The following is a 17,211-nucleotide window of genomic DNA, read 5'->3' as shown; positions in this document are numbered from 1 at the left end:
TTGTCCATTTTCTTTTCACTTTATAGAATAAGCAAATATTTGAGAAATAATGGAAAACCCAAGAGAAGAACATCAATATCATCATTCAACTCTTCTCATCTTTGTAATCCTTTGCTTGCTCTCCTCTTCAATTTCAGCCAATGATGAAAGTAAGCCATCTTCTAGTCATTTCTCAATTTTTTTTAGAGATGTTAAGCTCTTAAAAAATAAATTTCTCCGCTTGTTTCGATATATAATTGTATGATATATTGTTCAAGAGATCTCGTACAAGAAGAAAAATTTATGTCACAACGAGCACGGCTTAGCTGTAATTAATATATATCTCCAACCAAAAGGTTGCGAATTCGATCCCCCACCCCCACATGTTGTACTAAAAAAAACGAAAAAAAAAAGAAAAATTTTTAAAATGACAACTTTACCTAAATGATAGATATTTGTAATACATCTGTAATATATTTGACTACTGGTATATATATGATATACATTTGACATACTACTGATATGAGTGTCTGTGTAATAATATGTATGTGATATATATCTAATATATACTACTGATATGAGTATCTAATATAAATCAAATGTTTTGCTATATTTGAAAATTAAAAAAACATGTGACATATTTTGAAATATATAAGAGATTTTTGCTGCCCACCACAAATTTTCAAGAGATCAAAACTTAAAAATCTTAACTAAGACGAATCAGTAGTGGGCAATTGCCCTGCCTCGACCTTCTTCCCCGTCACATTTAGCAAATAAAAAATCTATAAATAGTTACCATAGAAAGTACATATTTTCTATCTCTCATTATGCCTAATAGGTTACCATGTCAAAGAAGAGGAGGAGTTTGATTATATTGAAGGGAGCAAGCGAGGACCTGAGCATTGGGGCAACCTAAAACAAGAATGGACCAAATGTAAAGATGGCACCATTCAATCTCCCATACCTTTGAGCAAAGAAATTGCCAAACTCAACAAAGATTTGGGCCAACTAAATAGAAGCTACAAGCCTGGCAATGCAACTCTTAAGAAAAATGGCCATCATATTGCGGTAAGTGGATAACAATTAAATTTAGTCTATGAACTTTTAAGTTTAGTGGTGATTTAACGAGCAATGATGGTGGGATGCCTTGTAGGTCGAATGGACGAAAAATGTGGGATCGATTCAAATTAATGGTACGAATTACCTTCTTCAAAGATGTCATTGGCATCATCCTTCCGAGCATATTATTAATGGTGAAAGGTCTTGAGCTCTCTCTTTTCTAACCTAATTGAAACCATTTTAATTAGTGAAAAGAAAATCAAATTTACAAGTAATTTGATTTGTTTAGGTTTGATTTGGAGCTTCACATGGTGCATGTTGCCAATTCTTCTAATAAACTCAACAAAATGGCTGTTGTTGCCCTCTTATTTCGGTTCGGCCCACCTAATCCTTTCATCTCCAAGGTAAATTCGAATTCATTTGGTAACATTTTTGTTTTTCATTTTTTTGATTTCGATATAATTAGATTATTGATGAATGATAGATAGCGGATAATTTAAAGCTCCTTGACGAAGGGAATCGTGAAAGAGAAGTGGGAAGTTTAGACCCTTTAGATGCAATTAACAAAACTGATCATGGCCAAAACAAGAATTACTACACCTACATCGGCTCGCTCACGACTCCTCCATGTTCTGAACCGGTTATTTGGACCGTCATGGAGCAGGTTCCATCATATTTTTATAGATAAAAACATTTAGCACCCGTTTGATAATCATTTTATTTTATTTTGTTTTGTTTTTGATTTTACAAGCAGATTATCACATGTATGTTCATTTATTTAGTTATATATATATTTTAAAAGTATTTTTCAAAATCTAGGTGAAATTTAAAAACTAAAAAAAGTAATATTTTCATAAACTTGTTTTTGGTTTTTAGGCTAAAAATTCAAATATATTTTGAAGATAGATGAAAAATTACTAACGAAATTATATAAAAACAAACATAATTTCTAAAAGGACAAAATTCCCACTTAAGGTTTAAAATTTGAGTTGGGTGTCTATTTAATCAAAATTTCAAAATTGATCCTTTCATTTGCCACGCCACAGTGTAAATAAAAACAAATGTAATATAAAAATAATATATTTTACCACATGATCACAATCCAATCAACAAGTGATCACATCATCTTCGTGTCAGCGGACTAAGGATAAATTAATTTTTAAAACCATTTAAAACAATTTTTAAAACTTAGAGGCTAAATAAACATCTAAATTTTAGCCTTTTAAAAAACAAAAAGTTAAAAACAAAGGTTACTTTAATATTTATTTTTCTGAAATGTAAAATAATAACATTGTACGCATTGATAATATGAAAATAAATACTAATAATATGTTTACACATACCATAAATTTTTTTCAGATCAGTAGCGTCTCTCCAGCACAAGTAAGCCTTCTCAGAAGGATTGTTGACAAAGTAAGTTGGACCACAAGTGAAATAAATTCATATATATATATATATATATATATATGTATTAAAGATATAAAATTGCAACTATTAAAAAAAGTTAAATTTATATATTTAACCTCAATTATTTTATCAAATTGCAGGGTGCAAAAATGAATTCAAGGCCACTGCAAGAGATTAACCATCGAGGCGTTTTCTTTTACGACTCATCATCTGAGGCCAAAATCAACAGCGGATCTAAAAACTTATATCAGAGAGAGCTTACATTACATTTATATATTATTATATATATACTAGTTTATATATTTTGATATTAAGTTATGTAAATTACAAATTAATCTTTTAACTTTAAAATTTATGTTTGATAAGTTTCTTGAACTTTGAAAAGTGTCACATAGATGTCTGAATTTATAAAATTTCCTATTTATTAGATCTAGAATTTTAAAAAATAGTTTAATAAGTTAGGGATATATTAAAAAAATTTAAAATTTGGACACCTAATACATTTAAAATTGAATGTTTGAAGATTTATTAGATTCTTTTTTCTATATAGGTTTAGAAGAAAGAGAATAAAATTTTAAAAAATAATTATTTTCAGACGTATAGATATTTTAGAGATAGGTTTAATTTTTTTTTTTTTTTAAATACGACCTACAATGACAGAGAAGTCTAAATTAATTACTTCAAATGAAAAAGAAAAATTGAGAAGAATTTTCTTTTAGGTTCAAATCTGTAAAGAGGTGGTTGAAGCATTTAGATTTAAAACGGTTGGGGAAGAAAATTATTTTAGAAAATTAAACTTTGAATATACTACTAATATATTTTTTTATTTTTAAAAAATTTGAAATATTTGTATAAAGAAAATTTTCAATTTTTCGAACTCGGGCTACAAGGAGGCTTTCATGCCAACAATAAGATTTGGCAGAGACGTAGAGTACACTAAACAATAAGGCGTATTTTTTATATATATATTTTTTATTTTTATCAGGGAATTGGTTTATTTCAAATAATAATAATATTCGCCTCGGGCCAAAACTCTACCAAAGTATAGAAATTTCACATTATTATCAATATGGCTTGGAAAAATGAAATAATTTCACTAATTACATCAAATAAATTTCTCTATCATGTATAGTTCTATTTGTTATCTTATAATAAAAGAAATGGTTCTTTTCTCATTGATTATCTTCACATTTTCAATGTTGAAAACTTTCATATTTATTTATTTGATTATTGTAATTTTAAATTCGTTTACATTTATTTAATTTGAATTTTACATAAAAATTTTAAAAAATGGTAATATTACATTTATGCCTACAAAACACTTTCAAATTTTAAAAAATTGAAAAGTAGAAACCTACCCTTAGCTCTGTATATCTTAGAAAAACCATACATTATTATACAATATATTTGTAAAAGTGTAACAGAAGTGTGTCATACATTTTTATGAGTTCATAAATGATGTAACTGAAAATTAGATTAAACTTTTATCAATTCCAGACTTTCTAGAGGTTGGTTTCATTTGAATAAAAATTAATTTTTAATTAAACTTGACTCCCAAGTCAGATTCTTTTAACCTTGAAAAAGAAAATATTAGGAGAGAGAGTCAAAATTGTTAAGCTATATTTATTTAATTTTTAAATACAAATCTCATCCTATCTGTTCCACCTAAACCAAACCAAACCAAACCAAAAGCCTCCTTATTATGTCTTCTTCTGTTAATTAATCATATGTTCTTCTTTTCCTTTTCCACAATTTTAAAAAAAAAAAAAGAAAAAAAAAATCTAAAAGTGCCATACCTTTGTTTTGACATACTTTGTTTTCATGAATATATTTCTTTAGAATAATTAAAATTATTTTACTTTCTACAACTTACCAAAAGGTTATTCTTAAATAAAATAATTTATAAACATAAATTACAAAAAGAAAAAACTAGTTTCCATTAAATCACTCCTGTTCAAATCTATATTAGAATTGTAGCTGTTACATCAAACTAAGCAGCCCTATTTTCTTATATTTGTTATTCAAAAAAGTACTCATAGGATGATGTGTTCAAAACAAATTCAATTAATTAAATATTAATGATGTACCTAATTAAGTATTGTTCATTTTGTAGTGTTAGGTTCCAAAATAATCTTTTAATAATTATACCTACTTCTTCTTCTTGAAATTCTAGCAAACTTCAAAAGCAAATTCAAAACAATATATATATATATATATATTCATGAAAAATATTCCTTCTTTTGTTAATTTAGCCGAAATTAAGGAAAAAAAACACACGAAATACAGAAATGGACATCATAGAAACTATTCTTACAAAAACAAAATTGTTAGTAATATGATAATGAAATAATAGATTTTAAAATTTCAAACCCATCTCCTTGGACCATGTATCCTTAATTAAACAATTGTTTGGGTCTCCTTGTTGGCCGCCTTGTTAACCTTAAAGAAACTCACACGAAACTCAACTTTTCTGCAAATTTTCTATAAATCCCTCTACTCTACATGCTCCTTGCCGTATTCTCAAACCGAGCTCTGATCTTCTCTCCGCAAATTAAATTCCTTTTACTTCCCCAACAATGGCGACGTTGAATTGGAGAGTTTCTGTTTTTCTCTTTCTAGTCTCTATCTTGTTCTGCCCATTAGTCATTGCACAAGAAGTTGGTAAGTTTAACGTTCTCGTTTCTCGTTTACTCATTCTTACTCAAATTATGATTTATTATTATTTTTTAATTTAAAAGGGAGGAGAATGGTAAACAATAAACAGTTATCCGAAATGATTGTATATTGACTTTATTCAAAAGAAGGAAAAAATGAAAAATACAAGCGTTATGAAACGACCCTCGAAGTGATAGATAGATAATGTTTCTTTCTTGAGCCGATGTCGTGTTTGTATGTTTTTGGATGTGAATTTTTGTGCTGTGTTGTTGATGATGGATGGGGGGTTTTGCAGAGGACGAAAGTGAGTTTGATTACATAAGAGGAAGCAAGAAAGGGCCTTCAAAATGGGGAGAGATCAAGAGAGAATGGGAGAGGTGCAAAAATGGCGAAATGCAATCTCCCATTGATTTGTCCTCCACAAGAGTCAAAGCTATCAAAACTTTGGGTCACCTCAACAACAAATACAAACCCTCCAATGCTATTCTCAAGAATCGTGGCCATGATATTTCGGTAACACATTATACAAAATTTTGCTTTAATTATTCAAACATTGGTAGTTATTTGGTTGCTTGTACTCTCACTTTTGTTCTATTTTAATGAGTTAATTTACTTTCAAAGTGTCCATCTTGATTCTAACATTTATTCATTTTAATTCTCTATATTTTCAAAACGTTTTGGACTTTTTAATTTTTAAAATGACGTTAACATTTATTCATTTTAATTCTCTATATTTTCAAAACGTTTTGGACTTTTTAATTTTTAAAATTCGTCATTTTAATCTCTATTTATAAAGTTTTAACACAAACTTTATACACCATGGATAAATTCTTTAATACAAAATTTATAACTATATTTCAAGAAATTTAATGAGTGATCAGTGTCATATGCTAAAATTCTAGAAAGAGAAAGAATGTATCAAAATTGTGACTTTTTAATGGTGTATAGACCAAAATGAAAGTTTTGAAATTAGTGAATAAACTCAACAAGATTTTAAAGGATAGTGACAAAGAAAAAAAGAAAAAGACATCCTTTCGAAAATTTAAGAACCAAAATGAAGTAAAGTAGTGAGTGTGTATGAGGATCAAAATAATATTTAAACACCTGAAAATTTAACAAAATTGGTAGTGTTGGAGTCCATCATAATCGTCACTATCTCTACTATGGTGAAAAGTTATGAAAAGTTAGGTAAGTTAGATAGTTGAGTTATATACTCATGTGAGCATTTTAGATAAAATATATAATTTATATGACAAAATAGAAAAAAATTAATTTCTTACTTGACCAAGCTCAAAAGGAAAGAATAGGTTCAAATGAATATATACTTTAAATTAAATTATTATAAGAGAAAATACCTGCTCTGCTGCTATGGTATTTATCGTCTTAAAATTCTATGGTTGGACAGATTAAGTGGGAGGGAAATGCAGGATCAATCAAGATTAATGACACAAATTATCTTCTTCAACAAATCCATTGGCACTCTCCTTCTGAACATACTCTTAACGGGAGGAGGTTCAATCTCTTCTCTCTAACTTCCTTTTGAATATTTTTAATTTTTATACTTGTAATTGACAAATTTTTCATCTGACAAATCTACTCATGAAAAACAGAATCATTAGTGAATGAGACTTGAAGTTATATTATGATCACTTTCAAACTAATAACAAGGATTATTTTTCGTTGATTTAGGTACGATTTAGAGCTTCATTTAGTTCACCAAAGTTCACATACAGATGTCAAATATCCCATCGCCGTTGTTGGCATCTTCTACAAGATGGGTCGTCCCGACCCTTTTCTCTCCAAGGTAAATTTCAACATGGATAAAATTTATCGATCTTAATTGATTAATTTTTCTCAATCTAATATATGACACATCAAGGCTAACAAACTATTAAAATGTGGCAGCTGAGTAGGAAAATAAAGGCATTGGGTGAAGAAAAGGAGAAAAAATTGGGAAGAATAGATCCTAGAATGATAAAAATGGGTAGCATCAAGTATTATAGATACATGGGCTCTCTCACTGTTCCTCCTTGCACTGAAGGTGTCATTTGGAACATTAACCAAAAGGTATGCTTCTACTACTTCCTTAATTTCTCCCTTGAAATTAAATCAACATGAGAAAATAAATTAAAATGCAATTATTATTTTCCTGAGATTAAACTAATTTTATAATTTATTCAAACATGCTACGTACCAAAGTCTCCCATGTCGAGGTTTGTGCTTTAGATTAAATTAGTTTAGATATTTCCTTAGGTTAAGCATCTCACAGTGAAAAAATAAAAAATAAGAGATTTGACAAATGTTTATAATATGAGATGAAGTCTCCATGAATATTGATATGCGTTAAGGAAGAATAAACCACAACTCAACCTAAAAACTTAAGTTGATAGGTTGGATAAATTTAATTTTAGATTTTCAACGCTCTTCCTTACTTGTGGACTTGGATAATTGCACAAGGCCCAACAAGTGAAAATTACTATAAATTGGGAGGAAACCAACATATGACCTTCCGGATATTAAAATGAATAAATCACCACTCAACCCAAAATCTTAACATGGTATCGGAGTAGGAGATCCTGTGTTTGAATCTCTGCATTGTTGTTTCCTCCTCATTTAAACCCATCAGTTTAAGGTTGAGTGGTGGTTTATTCATTGTTACTAATATGGTATCAGAGCGCAACAAACTCAAATGAGCATTCCGTTGAAAAATGAAAGAATCTTACGTTGGAGAGATAAAGAACATAACAAAAGTTTATAATATACATCGGTTATACTCCGACTTTCATTGTTGATTGATTTTGATAGGAAATCATATAAATATTAATATCTTATAATAAAAGTAATAATATATTTGAGCATAGCTGAATTGGGTGAGACGTATTTAATTTTATATTATTTATTTATTTGTATGGTTTGATATCAGATAGGAACAGTCTCACGGGAACAGGTGAAGCTACTGAGATCGGCTGTTCACGATGTAAGTTCTATAGAATGTTTCTATTTCCAATTTTAATTAAAACGACAGGTCGAGTTTTATTATTTTTCTTATTATTACTTTTTTTTTTCTTTTTTTAATGTGAATTGCAGTCTGCAGAGAAGAATGCAAGACCAATCCAACCACGTAATGGACGACAAGTCGACCTCTACGACCCAAACCCAACACACACACCCAATTGAAATTGATAATTAAATTATTTCCTTCATTTATTTATCTTGTATTTTGTAACATCTCATTTTTGGTCCTCAAATGATAATAAAAATTCTATATTTTTACTTTTTTTTTTGTACGAGAAAATATTAATATATATTCGAACTTCGTTGGTGATGCAATGACCCACTTTATTTTACTTCTGTTGTTGAACCTTTCTTCCATGGTTAAACAATGGTTTATAAATTAAATTACAAATAATTAAATATGTAATGAAATAATGGACTGAGATAATGGAGATTAAGATATTAACTTGCTTTGTGAGCATAAAAGAAATACTAAAAACATAATAAAAACTAAATTTTGCTAAACATCAAAATAACATGTAGAAAATATATAAAGTTGAACTATTATTGTTTCCATTGATCAGGGAGATTCTCAAAGGATGAATGGAAATGGGGCTTAAAAAAAAAAGAAACAGTGAACACTTCAATGTTTAAGTTAGTCTCAGGCTCATCTATTTTGGATAATATTACTAATTAACTAGATTCTCGCATACTTGAAGGATAGAATTACCTCTGATATTTATAGGTGAACAACAGTTGAAACTATTATTCAACCACATCGCACATTCTGCAATGGATGGCGGGAATCTAACAATAGTGGTGAGTGGGTGGTACCACGTCGCACGTCCTGCGATGGATGGCGGGAATCTAGCAATATTGGCCGTGAGGTGGGTGGTACCTCGTCGCACGTCCTGCAATGGATGGCAGGAATCTAGCAACAATGGTGAGTGCGTGGTTGTGCAGTTTTTCCCCACTTCAGTTGTAATTATTCTTCAACCACGTCGCACGTCCTACAATGGATGGCGAGGATCTAGCAATAGTGGTGAGTGGGTGGTACCACGTAGCACATCCTGCAATGGATGGCAGGAATCTAGCAACAATTGTGAGTGGGTGGTTGCGCAGTTTTTCCCCACTTCAGTTGTCCCATGTTTATTTCATTGATAAGTCGATCCTTAAAATGAAGCCATAAGTAGGTATTCATACTTCGGGGTCTGTTAGGTCAGATCCCTCATTAGCCTCTCATGACACACAGCATACTGCTGCGATCTCTAAACTCTCAATTTTGTATATAATAGATTGTTGATGTCTCTCAAAGCTCAAGAATCTATTAGAAGCAAAATTGAAACTTTAGAGATATATTAGACCTTTTTTAAGTTTAATAACTTATTAGACATACCATTAAAAACTTAAAGGACTAATTTAAACACTTTTTAAAACTTAAAAACTTAAATAATCTAACCTTCTAAGTTCTAAAACTAAATTTATAATTTAACTAGTAAAACGTAAAATTGTGACAGTTGTGTCAATCTCCCAACTCTCTCTCCAATTGTGATGTGTAGTCCAATCCAACCATATGTTAAGAAGAAGATGTCAACGGTTCAGTTCTTGTCAGGTAAAATTTTATTATGGAGTAATAATGAACCAAATCGATAAATCACAATCACTGAAGAACCAAATGTGTGTTTATAAACTACAAAAATAGAATCCTTAATATAATTAAAAATCGATATTTTTTCTTTTGACATAATTTTTCAAAAGTAGGAACTAAAGTATTATAAATTTAAAAATACAAGACCAAATTATTAAATAATAAAATTGATGAACTAAAGGTTAATCCAACATTAAAAGAGAAAAAAAAAGTGACCAAGGGTAATTTTGTAGGATTTTTTTAATGCTACATTAAATAAAATTAAAGAAAAAATACTTTTTTTTAATTTATTTAAAAAATAATGCTAGAGACGACACTACCTTTTTTAACAGTTAGTCGTCTATGAGACCATAAGGACGTGAGGCTAGTTGTCTCTTTAAAAATGACATGGTCGTCTTTTGAAGAAACGATAAAAACATTATTTTTGGAATAAATTTCAAAAGAAAATTTTTTTCTTTAATTTTATTGAATGTAACATTATTTTAAAAATAAGTTTAAATAAAAATATTATTAAAAAAAATCCTAATTTTGTAACCTTAAAATAAAAATTAAATTTAAGGATAGAAATTAATATTTAGGGCGTCGGAATGGAATGGTATTGGTAGGACGGTGTCGTAGGATGGCCACGTGAAAAGGATGGTAGGCGCGCTATCCGCAAAACTGGGATGTCCTTGACGGGGTTAGGTATATCCCCATTCGATGTGCAGTGTCCACTGCACTGGGAACCAAACAATCCGATTTAGGGGCATCACCACCACGAATCCGTAAAAATTTTGCCATCTTTTGACGCTAAATGCCATTATATGAGATACGACTGGACAACAGTTGCATAGCGTCACTTGCCCTTCAACAATTATAAAATAAAAAACATAAAGTGGAATATTTTCAATTTAACAACCAACCAACCAAAAATATTATAGCCTTCAAAAACAAAAATATTATAGCTACTTTTAAAATGTCTATTTTCGTCATCTACTTTAATTTCAACTTTTGTTCACGTTAGTTCTTGTACTTTTAAAACTTCCATTTTTGTTCTTTGCTTTTCCAAAAGAAACCATTTTGATTTCTATTTCCAAATTTTTAATCAAAATTGTACCTACAATGAAAACTCTTTAATATAAATTTATGACTATATTTCAAGAAATTTAATGAACTTGCGATCTAAAGAAATAGAATAAAAATAGAAATAAATAGATAAAAATAGTCACTTTAAAAATACATTAATCAAAACAGATATTTCAAAAATACAATGGAACATTGAAAGTACAAAGATTAAAGTGTACGTTCTAGTACGTGAACAAAAATTATCTAAAATGAAAAGTACAGGAATCAAAGTAATATTTATACTTTTTTTTTTAATGAGTATAAAGAACCATTAAAACAAGAGGGACAATTATGAACAATATGAGTGGATGTCCACCCCTCATTAAACACCCAATTGTTGCACTAAGAAACACGTTTATGTTATTTTTCATAGTATTCATTGTTTCAAAACATGAAAATGATGACAAACCAAATACTACTTAGTTACTTTTAACGGATTTTATAACAAGAAAAACGTTTGAAATTACAATTTGATATTAAACATTCAAAAATTTTGTTAACTTATAGATTTGTCGGTATGATTTAGTTTAAGTTTGAATTTAATCTTTACCATTTTAAAGTTTTCAGTTTAGTTTTTATGGTTTGAATTTAGCTCTAATTTGGTTCTACGATTACAATTTAGGTTTAGTTTGAATTTAGTTTCAATAGTTTGATTAAAATTAAAAAGTCAACTAACACAACACTCTAGGTAACAAAGAATTATCACTATTATTAACAATATAGACGATTGGTAAAGTTTGACTATACTATAGATCTCGAATTGAAACTTTTGGAACTCTAGAGATAAAATTGGCTCAAATAATAGAAACTAAATTATAATTTAACAAAAAATTTATCATTAATTTAATCGGTTGAAGTTCTTCACCTACCCTAGTTGGGGAGACTTTTTTTTTTCAAATAAAAACTTATTTTTAACCCATAAATTATAGTACCATTTTAAATTCATATACAGCGTCTTTTGCTTATAAATTATTGGATGGATTTTTCTCTTTGATAACATGATGGGATAAATTAGTTACTTAAAATTAGTTGGGAAATAGTAATTTTTCCATATCATAATCCCAAAATTAATTTGGAAGATAAAACATTAAAAAATCAATCTCTACCCGAACTAAAATAACGAAAAGTATAATTTTAAAGTTGTCCTTTAAGTATGACTTTTATTGACAAATATTTAATTATCGGTTGAAAAAATAATATTGACGTACAAATAGAAAATTTATCAATAACTTTTCTTTTTTGTTTTCTATGAATTAAATGAACATCGATAAAATTGGTCGGTTTTTTGTTCTTTTTTAGAAAAGGATTTGACAAATTAGAGATAATAGACAAAAAGAATATAAGGCAGAGCAACAAAAACTTTTTTAATGTGAACTCTTGATGACGTGTGGTTCAAAAATTTCATTCTTCAACTGGCAATGATTTAATAACATCTTTTTAGTTAACACTTTTTTTCTCTTTTCTTGTTTTTACTGTCATTAAATTTTTAATAAATAAGTGATGAATAAACACACTCAACTAAAGTTTAATGGGATGGACTACGTAAATTTAATTCATTTATAGAAAAATGAATTTTTATTTTTTTCAAAGGAGTCTTCAAAACTTTTAATGATGCTAGTGTTACTATTATTATTTTTTATTATTATATTTGATGAAAAACTACATTATTAGAGCACGTTTTACATAGCCTCCATTTTCGATATATATTATCTTCTTGTTTATGTGGTAAGAGTTGTTCTTTTAATTTCTTGTTTAGTGGTAATTGCAGACTAAAAAATCATGTGTTCAAACGTTTGTTCTCCCATGTAATTGTATTAAAAAAATATTTTACTTTGCCAACATAAGGGAAAAACATATTTTTACATATTGTCACATGGGTTACTTCTCTAGCGGCTTGTACGAAGAGAGTGACTTAAAAATAAAATAATCTTACATAGACTTAAGGTCGAATAAACCCTGAATTGAGTAAATTTAATTCCTTCCCACTCATATTATTTTAAAGATGAATAAACCACGACTCAACTTGAAAGCTTTGGGTAAATTTAATTCATTTATGGCTATCTAACAAATAGTGGAGAATAATATACTATAATTTTAAGAAATTAGGAAAAATTAATATTTTTTAATCCCTGAATCTTGAGTTAAATTTTTATTTCGTTTCGAAGTCTCGAGGGTTAACATTATTCGTGTGATGCGCCCTCCACCAAGACCACCATGATTGTTGGCTGTGTGAAGAAAAAGTAGTATCGTTTCTTTTTGCCATGGGAGTGGGAGAGAGAAATTTCTTATAATTTCTTTTGCCCCATATCACTTATTGAATTATTATAAAAAAATAAATATTTTTATCAAGTAAGCATATAAATTAATAATACAAACTAATATTAAATCAACATGTCAACATCCTAGGCATCTCGTTGGGCTTACTAACAGTTCTGTTATATTAGGGACCAAAAGTGAGTGTGTTTGCAAAAACTTATTAGGGGTAAACAATTACCATTTTGAAATTTAGAGGCCTAATGAAAACCAAACTCAAAATTCATAGATAGAAGTTTAATATTTTGAAACCTATGCATGGTCCAAATGGAAACTTACAACGGTGACTAAACAATGGTGTGGTCCATGATATATATTTAGGTGAAGACAATAATTATCTCCATTCGGTTGAAAATCCATATATAAACTAAATTTACTCAACTCATTAATTATTGGGTAGAGTGGTAGTCTATTTATTCTTAACACGGTATCAGAGCAGTATTATTACTCTTAACCATTCAAGGACTAAAAAGGTGTTTTTGTTAAAAAAAAATCAATAATTTTTTTTATTACCAAGGAGCCGGTGGCCCTTTGACTTTTATGTCCTTGAGGATGACTTGAACCGACCAAGATTTCAAGGATATTCCTTAAGGTCCTAGACCATCTTAAAAATTCTAAATGTCCATATAATAAGAGTTTCCTATATTGAAATGTGTTAGGGTTCTTGTCATTCAAATTCTAGTTGTGGAACCAAAGTGAACAAGTTTACAACAACAACATCAATTGGTTGTGGGCATATTTTGTAACTCTTATCTTATCCAAGATAAAGGTGCAAATAAATCCTCCATGCACACAAAAGTAGTATATAAAGGAGTGCATCTATATGCATGATTCTTCCGACCAAAACCCAAACCTCAAAAGCTCTCTCCTTTTTGGTTTCCCAAAGAAATGGAGAACCCAACAAACAAAACCCACATTCTAATTCTCATCTTTGCAATAACAATCTCTTGCTTTCTTTGCTTATCATCATCAGTCTCAGTCTCAGCAATATTATCTAATGATGGTGATGAAGGGTTCAGTTATGATCCATGTAGTGAGAGAGGGCCTAAGCATTGGGGAAATCTTAAGGAAGAATGGGCAATGTGTAAAAATGGCAAAATGCAATCTCCCATAGCTTTGTCTTTTTGGAATGCAAGATTCACAAATGTTTTTGGTCATCGGATCACCAGAAACCACTGGCCTGCTAATGCAGTTCTCAAGAACAATGGCCATGAAGTTGTTGTAAGCACCAAAAAAAAATCATTTCTCTCTTTAATTTCTCTCACTTTCATTAATTAATATTTTACAATAATGGAGAAAAGCTCACAAATTAGTTTTTTCTTTTTTTTGTTTTTGTTTTTGTTTTTAATGGTTTTTGAATAGTATAATATATGTTTGTTTTTGTTAAAAAAAAGAACCCTTTCTACCAAATTTCAAACTACCAGAAAAGTTACTTATAATTAGGTTACTAATCCCTTAATCATTTATTTAAGAGATATACTTCTTTTCTAGAGAAAAATGTGGTAGAGAGATTTTTTTTATCTTATTTTTTTTAATTGCAATTACTTTTCTTTATTAAACAAAATTTTAAATAAAGGTAATTAACAAGAGTCTTAATTTTTTGTTTCACTGTGGTAAGGAAATTATTCGCACCATTTATAAAAGAGTTGAGGAGTTTTATAAAAATATCGTTACTTTTTTGTTTTTTTTTTTTCAAAACTGTCACAAAAGTGAGTTTTAGTTGGTCTGTGATTTTATAAATTCAAAAGTTTACAAATGCTACGTATATAAATACATATTAATTTTGTGCCATTTTTTAATTCTCTCTTTATTTCAAACTTTTAAACATTTTTTTTTCAGTTCATCAAATACTCAAACTAGTCAATACATTTGAAGCTGTGTTTCATTCTTTCTCATATTTATAATCACTTTTCTTAACTCTTACTTTTATAATATTTTATCCTAAACAAATTAAATTGAACAAATATAGGTTGAATGGAAAGGAGATGCAGGATCAATCAAGATCAACGACATCGATTACCATCTGAAAAATTATCATTGGCACCATCCTTCTGAGCATATCAAAGATGGCAAAACGTCTTTTTCCTCTCTCGCTACTATATTATAACCGTATTTATACGGTTTTGTTATTATTATTATTATCATTGTTATTTTGATGATAAATATAAATATATGTATATATATATATTGTTAAATATTATTAGGTACCCTTTGGAGCTTCATATGGTACACACCAACATGGTGACCGGTAACAAAGCTGTTATAGGCGTTTTATATGAGTTTGGTCCATCTGATCCACTCCTCAGTTTGGTAAATAAATTCCACCAACAACCCTATAACTTAAATCACTACTAGAATATTGATTAAAGATCAATAACTTTATTAAACAGTAGTTTATAAACTATTTTTTCAATTATATATGTCTAAATTAATATCCTAATACAACTAAATCCTTTTCAAAATTCAAGGATTTATCCGACACAACACTGATCAAAGATCGAGAACAACCTTTATTAAACAGCAGTTTTTATAGTTGTGAGACTTATTAGTCTCACAATGTTAATGGATATATCTCAGATAGAAAAGGACTTAAAACATCTAAACATCGAAGGAGGTGAGACATGGTTTGGAGAAGTGGATCCTAGACTTGTATGGCTTTATAGTTCGAGTGAAGGATACGCGGGATACATGGGATCACTCACCACTCCTCCTTGTACTGAAGGTGTCATTTGGACCGTAATGGAAAGGGTATTGATCTTTGCTTGGCTCTTTGCCTTCTTTTAATCCACATAATTATCTTAATAATCCTAATTTCTTCTTATTCTAATTAATTATAATTCTCTTCAGGTACATACTGTCTCACCCGACCAACTCGAACTCCTTAAGCTGGCCGTTGTAGAGGTAAATATGTATTATAGCGTTTGGATTAAGAGGGACAGAACTTCTGTAAATGTATTTTTTATATGAATTTGTGTAGGAGAATACTGCAAGGCCACTGCAAGACGTTAAGGGTCCACGCGTTGGGTACTATGACCCCAGCTTGAGGAAGAGTGCAGCCGAGTAGCTAGATGGTTATGGCGAATACCAAATTCCCACAAAAGGGCATTACTAAATAATTACTTATGTATTAAATAAAATGCCCAAGTAATTCTATTATTGTTTAAATTAGTTGTGTCAATCTTCTTGATCCAGTTTTTCTTTTGGTTGTGATTTATTCCAACCATGCGTATGTTTATCTAAGTGTGATATGGAATAATATGTTATTTCGGTAATGAAGTGTGACATATTATAAAGTTCAAGAATATAATTGAAACTTTGAAAACTTTGCCACTATACCATTATATATTTTACAAGTTACTACCACGTCACTTTTCTATCTTTTACTTTGATGTAAAAATGGATGGAAGGGTAGTTTTGTAAGAAGTTTAAAGGTAAAAATAAAAATTTTGAAAATTTAGGAATATTATTGAAATTTATCTAAATCTGAAGCTCCAGGGTGTTTGTATAATTTAATTAAAAAAAAATTATTATTAACTTACTAGGGTGTTGGAGTTTTTCATCCACCCTTGAGTTGAGGAGACGACAGCGATTGGTTTTTGGAAAAAAAAAATTCTTAAATTCATAATTAGATTATATTGTTGTACTAGGAATCATATTTTTACTTACTTTAAAATAAAAAAAATAGTTAATTGAAAAAAAATCGTTTTTGGAAAAACTATTTTATTTTATATCTGATAATTATTTTACTTTTATATTAAATTTCAATTTTTGTACTCACCCTTGCTTTCTTTTATTTTTGTTTTTTAGAGGTGCTTTATTGAATTCTTAGAAAATTTTTAAAATTAGAAAAAATACAATATTTTATTTTTTATAAAAATGACTAATATTTTCTAAAAATAGAACACGAAACAAAGGTTCAAAATATTCATTTTTTTTGTCTCGGTAAACTTTTGTTCATTTTTGTGTCTGTACTTTGAAACGGTCTGTTTTTGTCATTTATTTTTATGAAATTACAATTTTGGTCCCTTTGTAAAAGTTTAACACAAATTTTA

At 29.0% G+C, this 17,211-nt stretch overlaps 3 protein-coding genes across 3 annotated transcripts; all 3 read left to right on the top strand.

Annotated features, from left to right (window-relative positions):
- The first annotated feature begins 49 nt into the window (after positions 1-49).
- LOC111014276 (alpha carbonic anhydrase 7-like) lies at positions 50-1,731 on the top strand. The gene is made up of 5 exons (XM_022288943.2): positions 50-149; positions 818-1,047; positions 1,133-1,239; positions 1,328-1,442; positions 1,523-1,731. Exons 1-5 carry the CDS (start codon positions 50-52, stop codon positions 1,724-1,726), a joined length of 756 nt encoding a protein of 251 aa, XP_022144635.2. The 3' UTR covers positions 1,727-1,731.
- A 3,162-nt stretch (positions 1,732-4,893) lies between these two features.
- On the top strand, positions 4,894-8,379 carry LOC111014347 (alpha carbonic anhydrase 7-like). The gene is made up of 7 exons (XM_022289036.2): positions 4,894-5,106; positions 5,396-5,613; positions 6,506-6,612; positions 6,790-6,904; positions 7,006-7,167; positions 8,024-8,077; positions 8,188-8,379. The coding sequence occupies exons 1-7, from the start codon at positions 5,022-5,024 to the stop codon at positions 8,275-8,277; spliced, it is 831 nt and encodes a 276-aa protein (XP_022144728.1). The 5' UTR covers positions 4,894-5,021; the 3' UTR covers positions 8,278-8,379.
- A 5,598-nt stretch (positions 8,380-13,977) lies between these two features.
- Positions 13,978-16,481, top strand: LOC111014353 (alpha carbonic anhydrase 4). Its single transcript, XM_022289043.2, has 6 exons — positions 13,978-14,380; positions 15,129-15,235; positions 15,364-15,469; positions 15,737-15,907; positions 16,007-16,060; positions 16,137-16,481. The coding sequence occupies exons 1-6, from the start codon at positions 14,048-14,050 to the stop codon at positions 16,221-16,223; spliced, it is 858 nt and encodes a 285-aa protein (XP_022144735.1). The 5' UTR covers positions 13,978-14,047; the 3' UTR covers positions 16,224-16,481.
- The last annotated feature ends 730 nt before the right edge of the window (positions 16,482-17,211 follow it).

The sequence above is a fragment of the Momordica charantia genome (assembly GCF_013281855.1).
Source record: "Momordica charantia cultivar OHB3-1 chromosome 5 unlocalized genomic scaffold, Mcharantia_2.0 BLBB01000005.1, whole genome shotgun sequence".
Taxonomy (NCBI): Eukaryota; Viridiplantae; Streptophyta; class Magnoliopsida; order Cucurbitales; family Cucurbitaceae; genus Momordica; species Momordica charantia.
Note: the sequence above shows the minus strand (reverse complement) of the source record. Positions and strands in the feature narration are given on the sequence as shown.

What these genes read in the sequence shown, in the direction of transcription:
- LOC111014276 (XM_022288943.2), top strand. Translation starts at nt 50, where the DNA reads ATGGAAAACCCAAGAGAAGAACATCAATATCATCATTCAACTCTTCTC. An exon ending in AAAATGGCCATCATATTGCG is followed by an intron (nt 1,048 to 1,132) that starts GTAAGTGGATAA and finishes GATGCCTTGTAG; the next exon opens with GTCGAATGGACGAAAAATGT. An exon ending in CTAATCCTTTCATCTCCAAG is followed by an intron (nt 1,443 to 1,522) that starts GTAAATTCGAAT and finishes GATGAATGATAG; the next exon opens with ATAGCGGATAATTTAAAGCT.
- LOC111014347 (XM_022289036.2), top strand. Translation starts at nt 5,022, where the DNA reads ATGGCGACGTTGAATTGGAGAGTTTCTGTTTTTCTCTTTCTAGTCTCT. An exon ending in TTTGGAACATTAACCAAAAG is followed by an intron (nt 7,168 to 8,023) that starts GTATGCTTCTAC and finishes GTTTGATATCAG; the next exon opens with ATAGGAACAGTCTCACGGGA. An exon ending in TGAGATCGGCTGTTCACGAT is followed by an intron (nt 8,078 to 8,187) that starts GTAAGTTCTATA and finishes TGTGAATTGCAG; the next exon opens with TCTGCAGAGAAGAATGCAAG.
- LOC111014353 (XM_022289043.2), top strand. Translation starts at nt 14,048, where the DNA reads ATGGAGAACCCAACAAACAAAACCCACATTCTAATTCTCATCTTTGCA. An exon ending in ACAATGGCCATGAAGTTGTT is followed by an intron (nt 14,381 to 15,128) that starts GTAAGCACCAAA and finishes GAACAAATATAG; the next exon opens with GTTGAATGGAAAGGAGATGC. An exon ending in TTAAGCTGGCCGTTGTAGAG is followed by an intron (nt 16,061 to 16,136) that starts GTAAATATGTAT and finishes GAATTTGTGTAG; the next exon opens with GAGAATACTGCAAGGCCACT.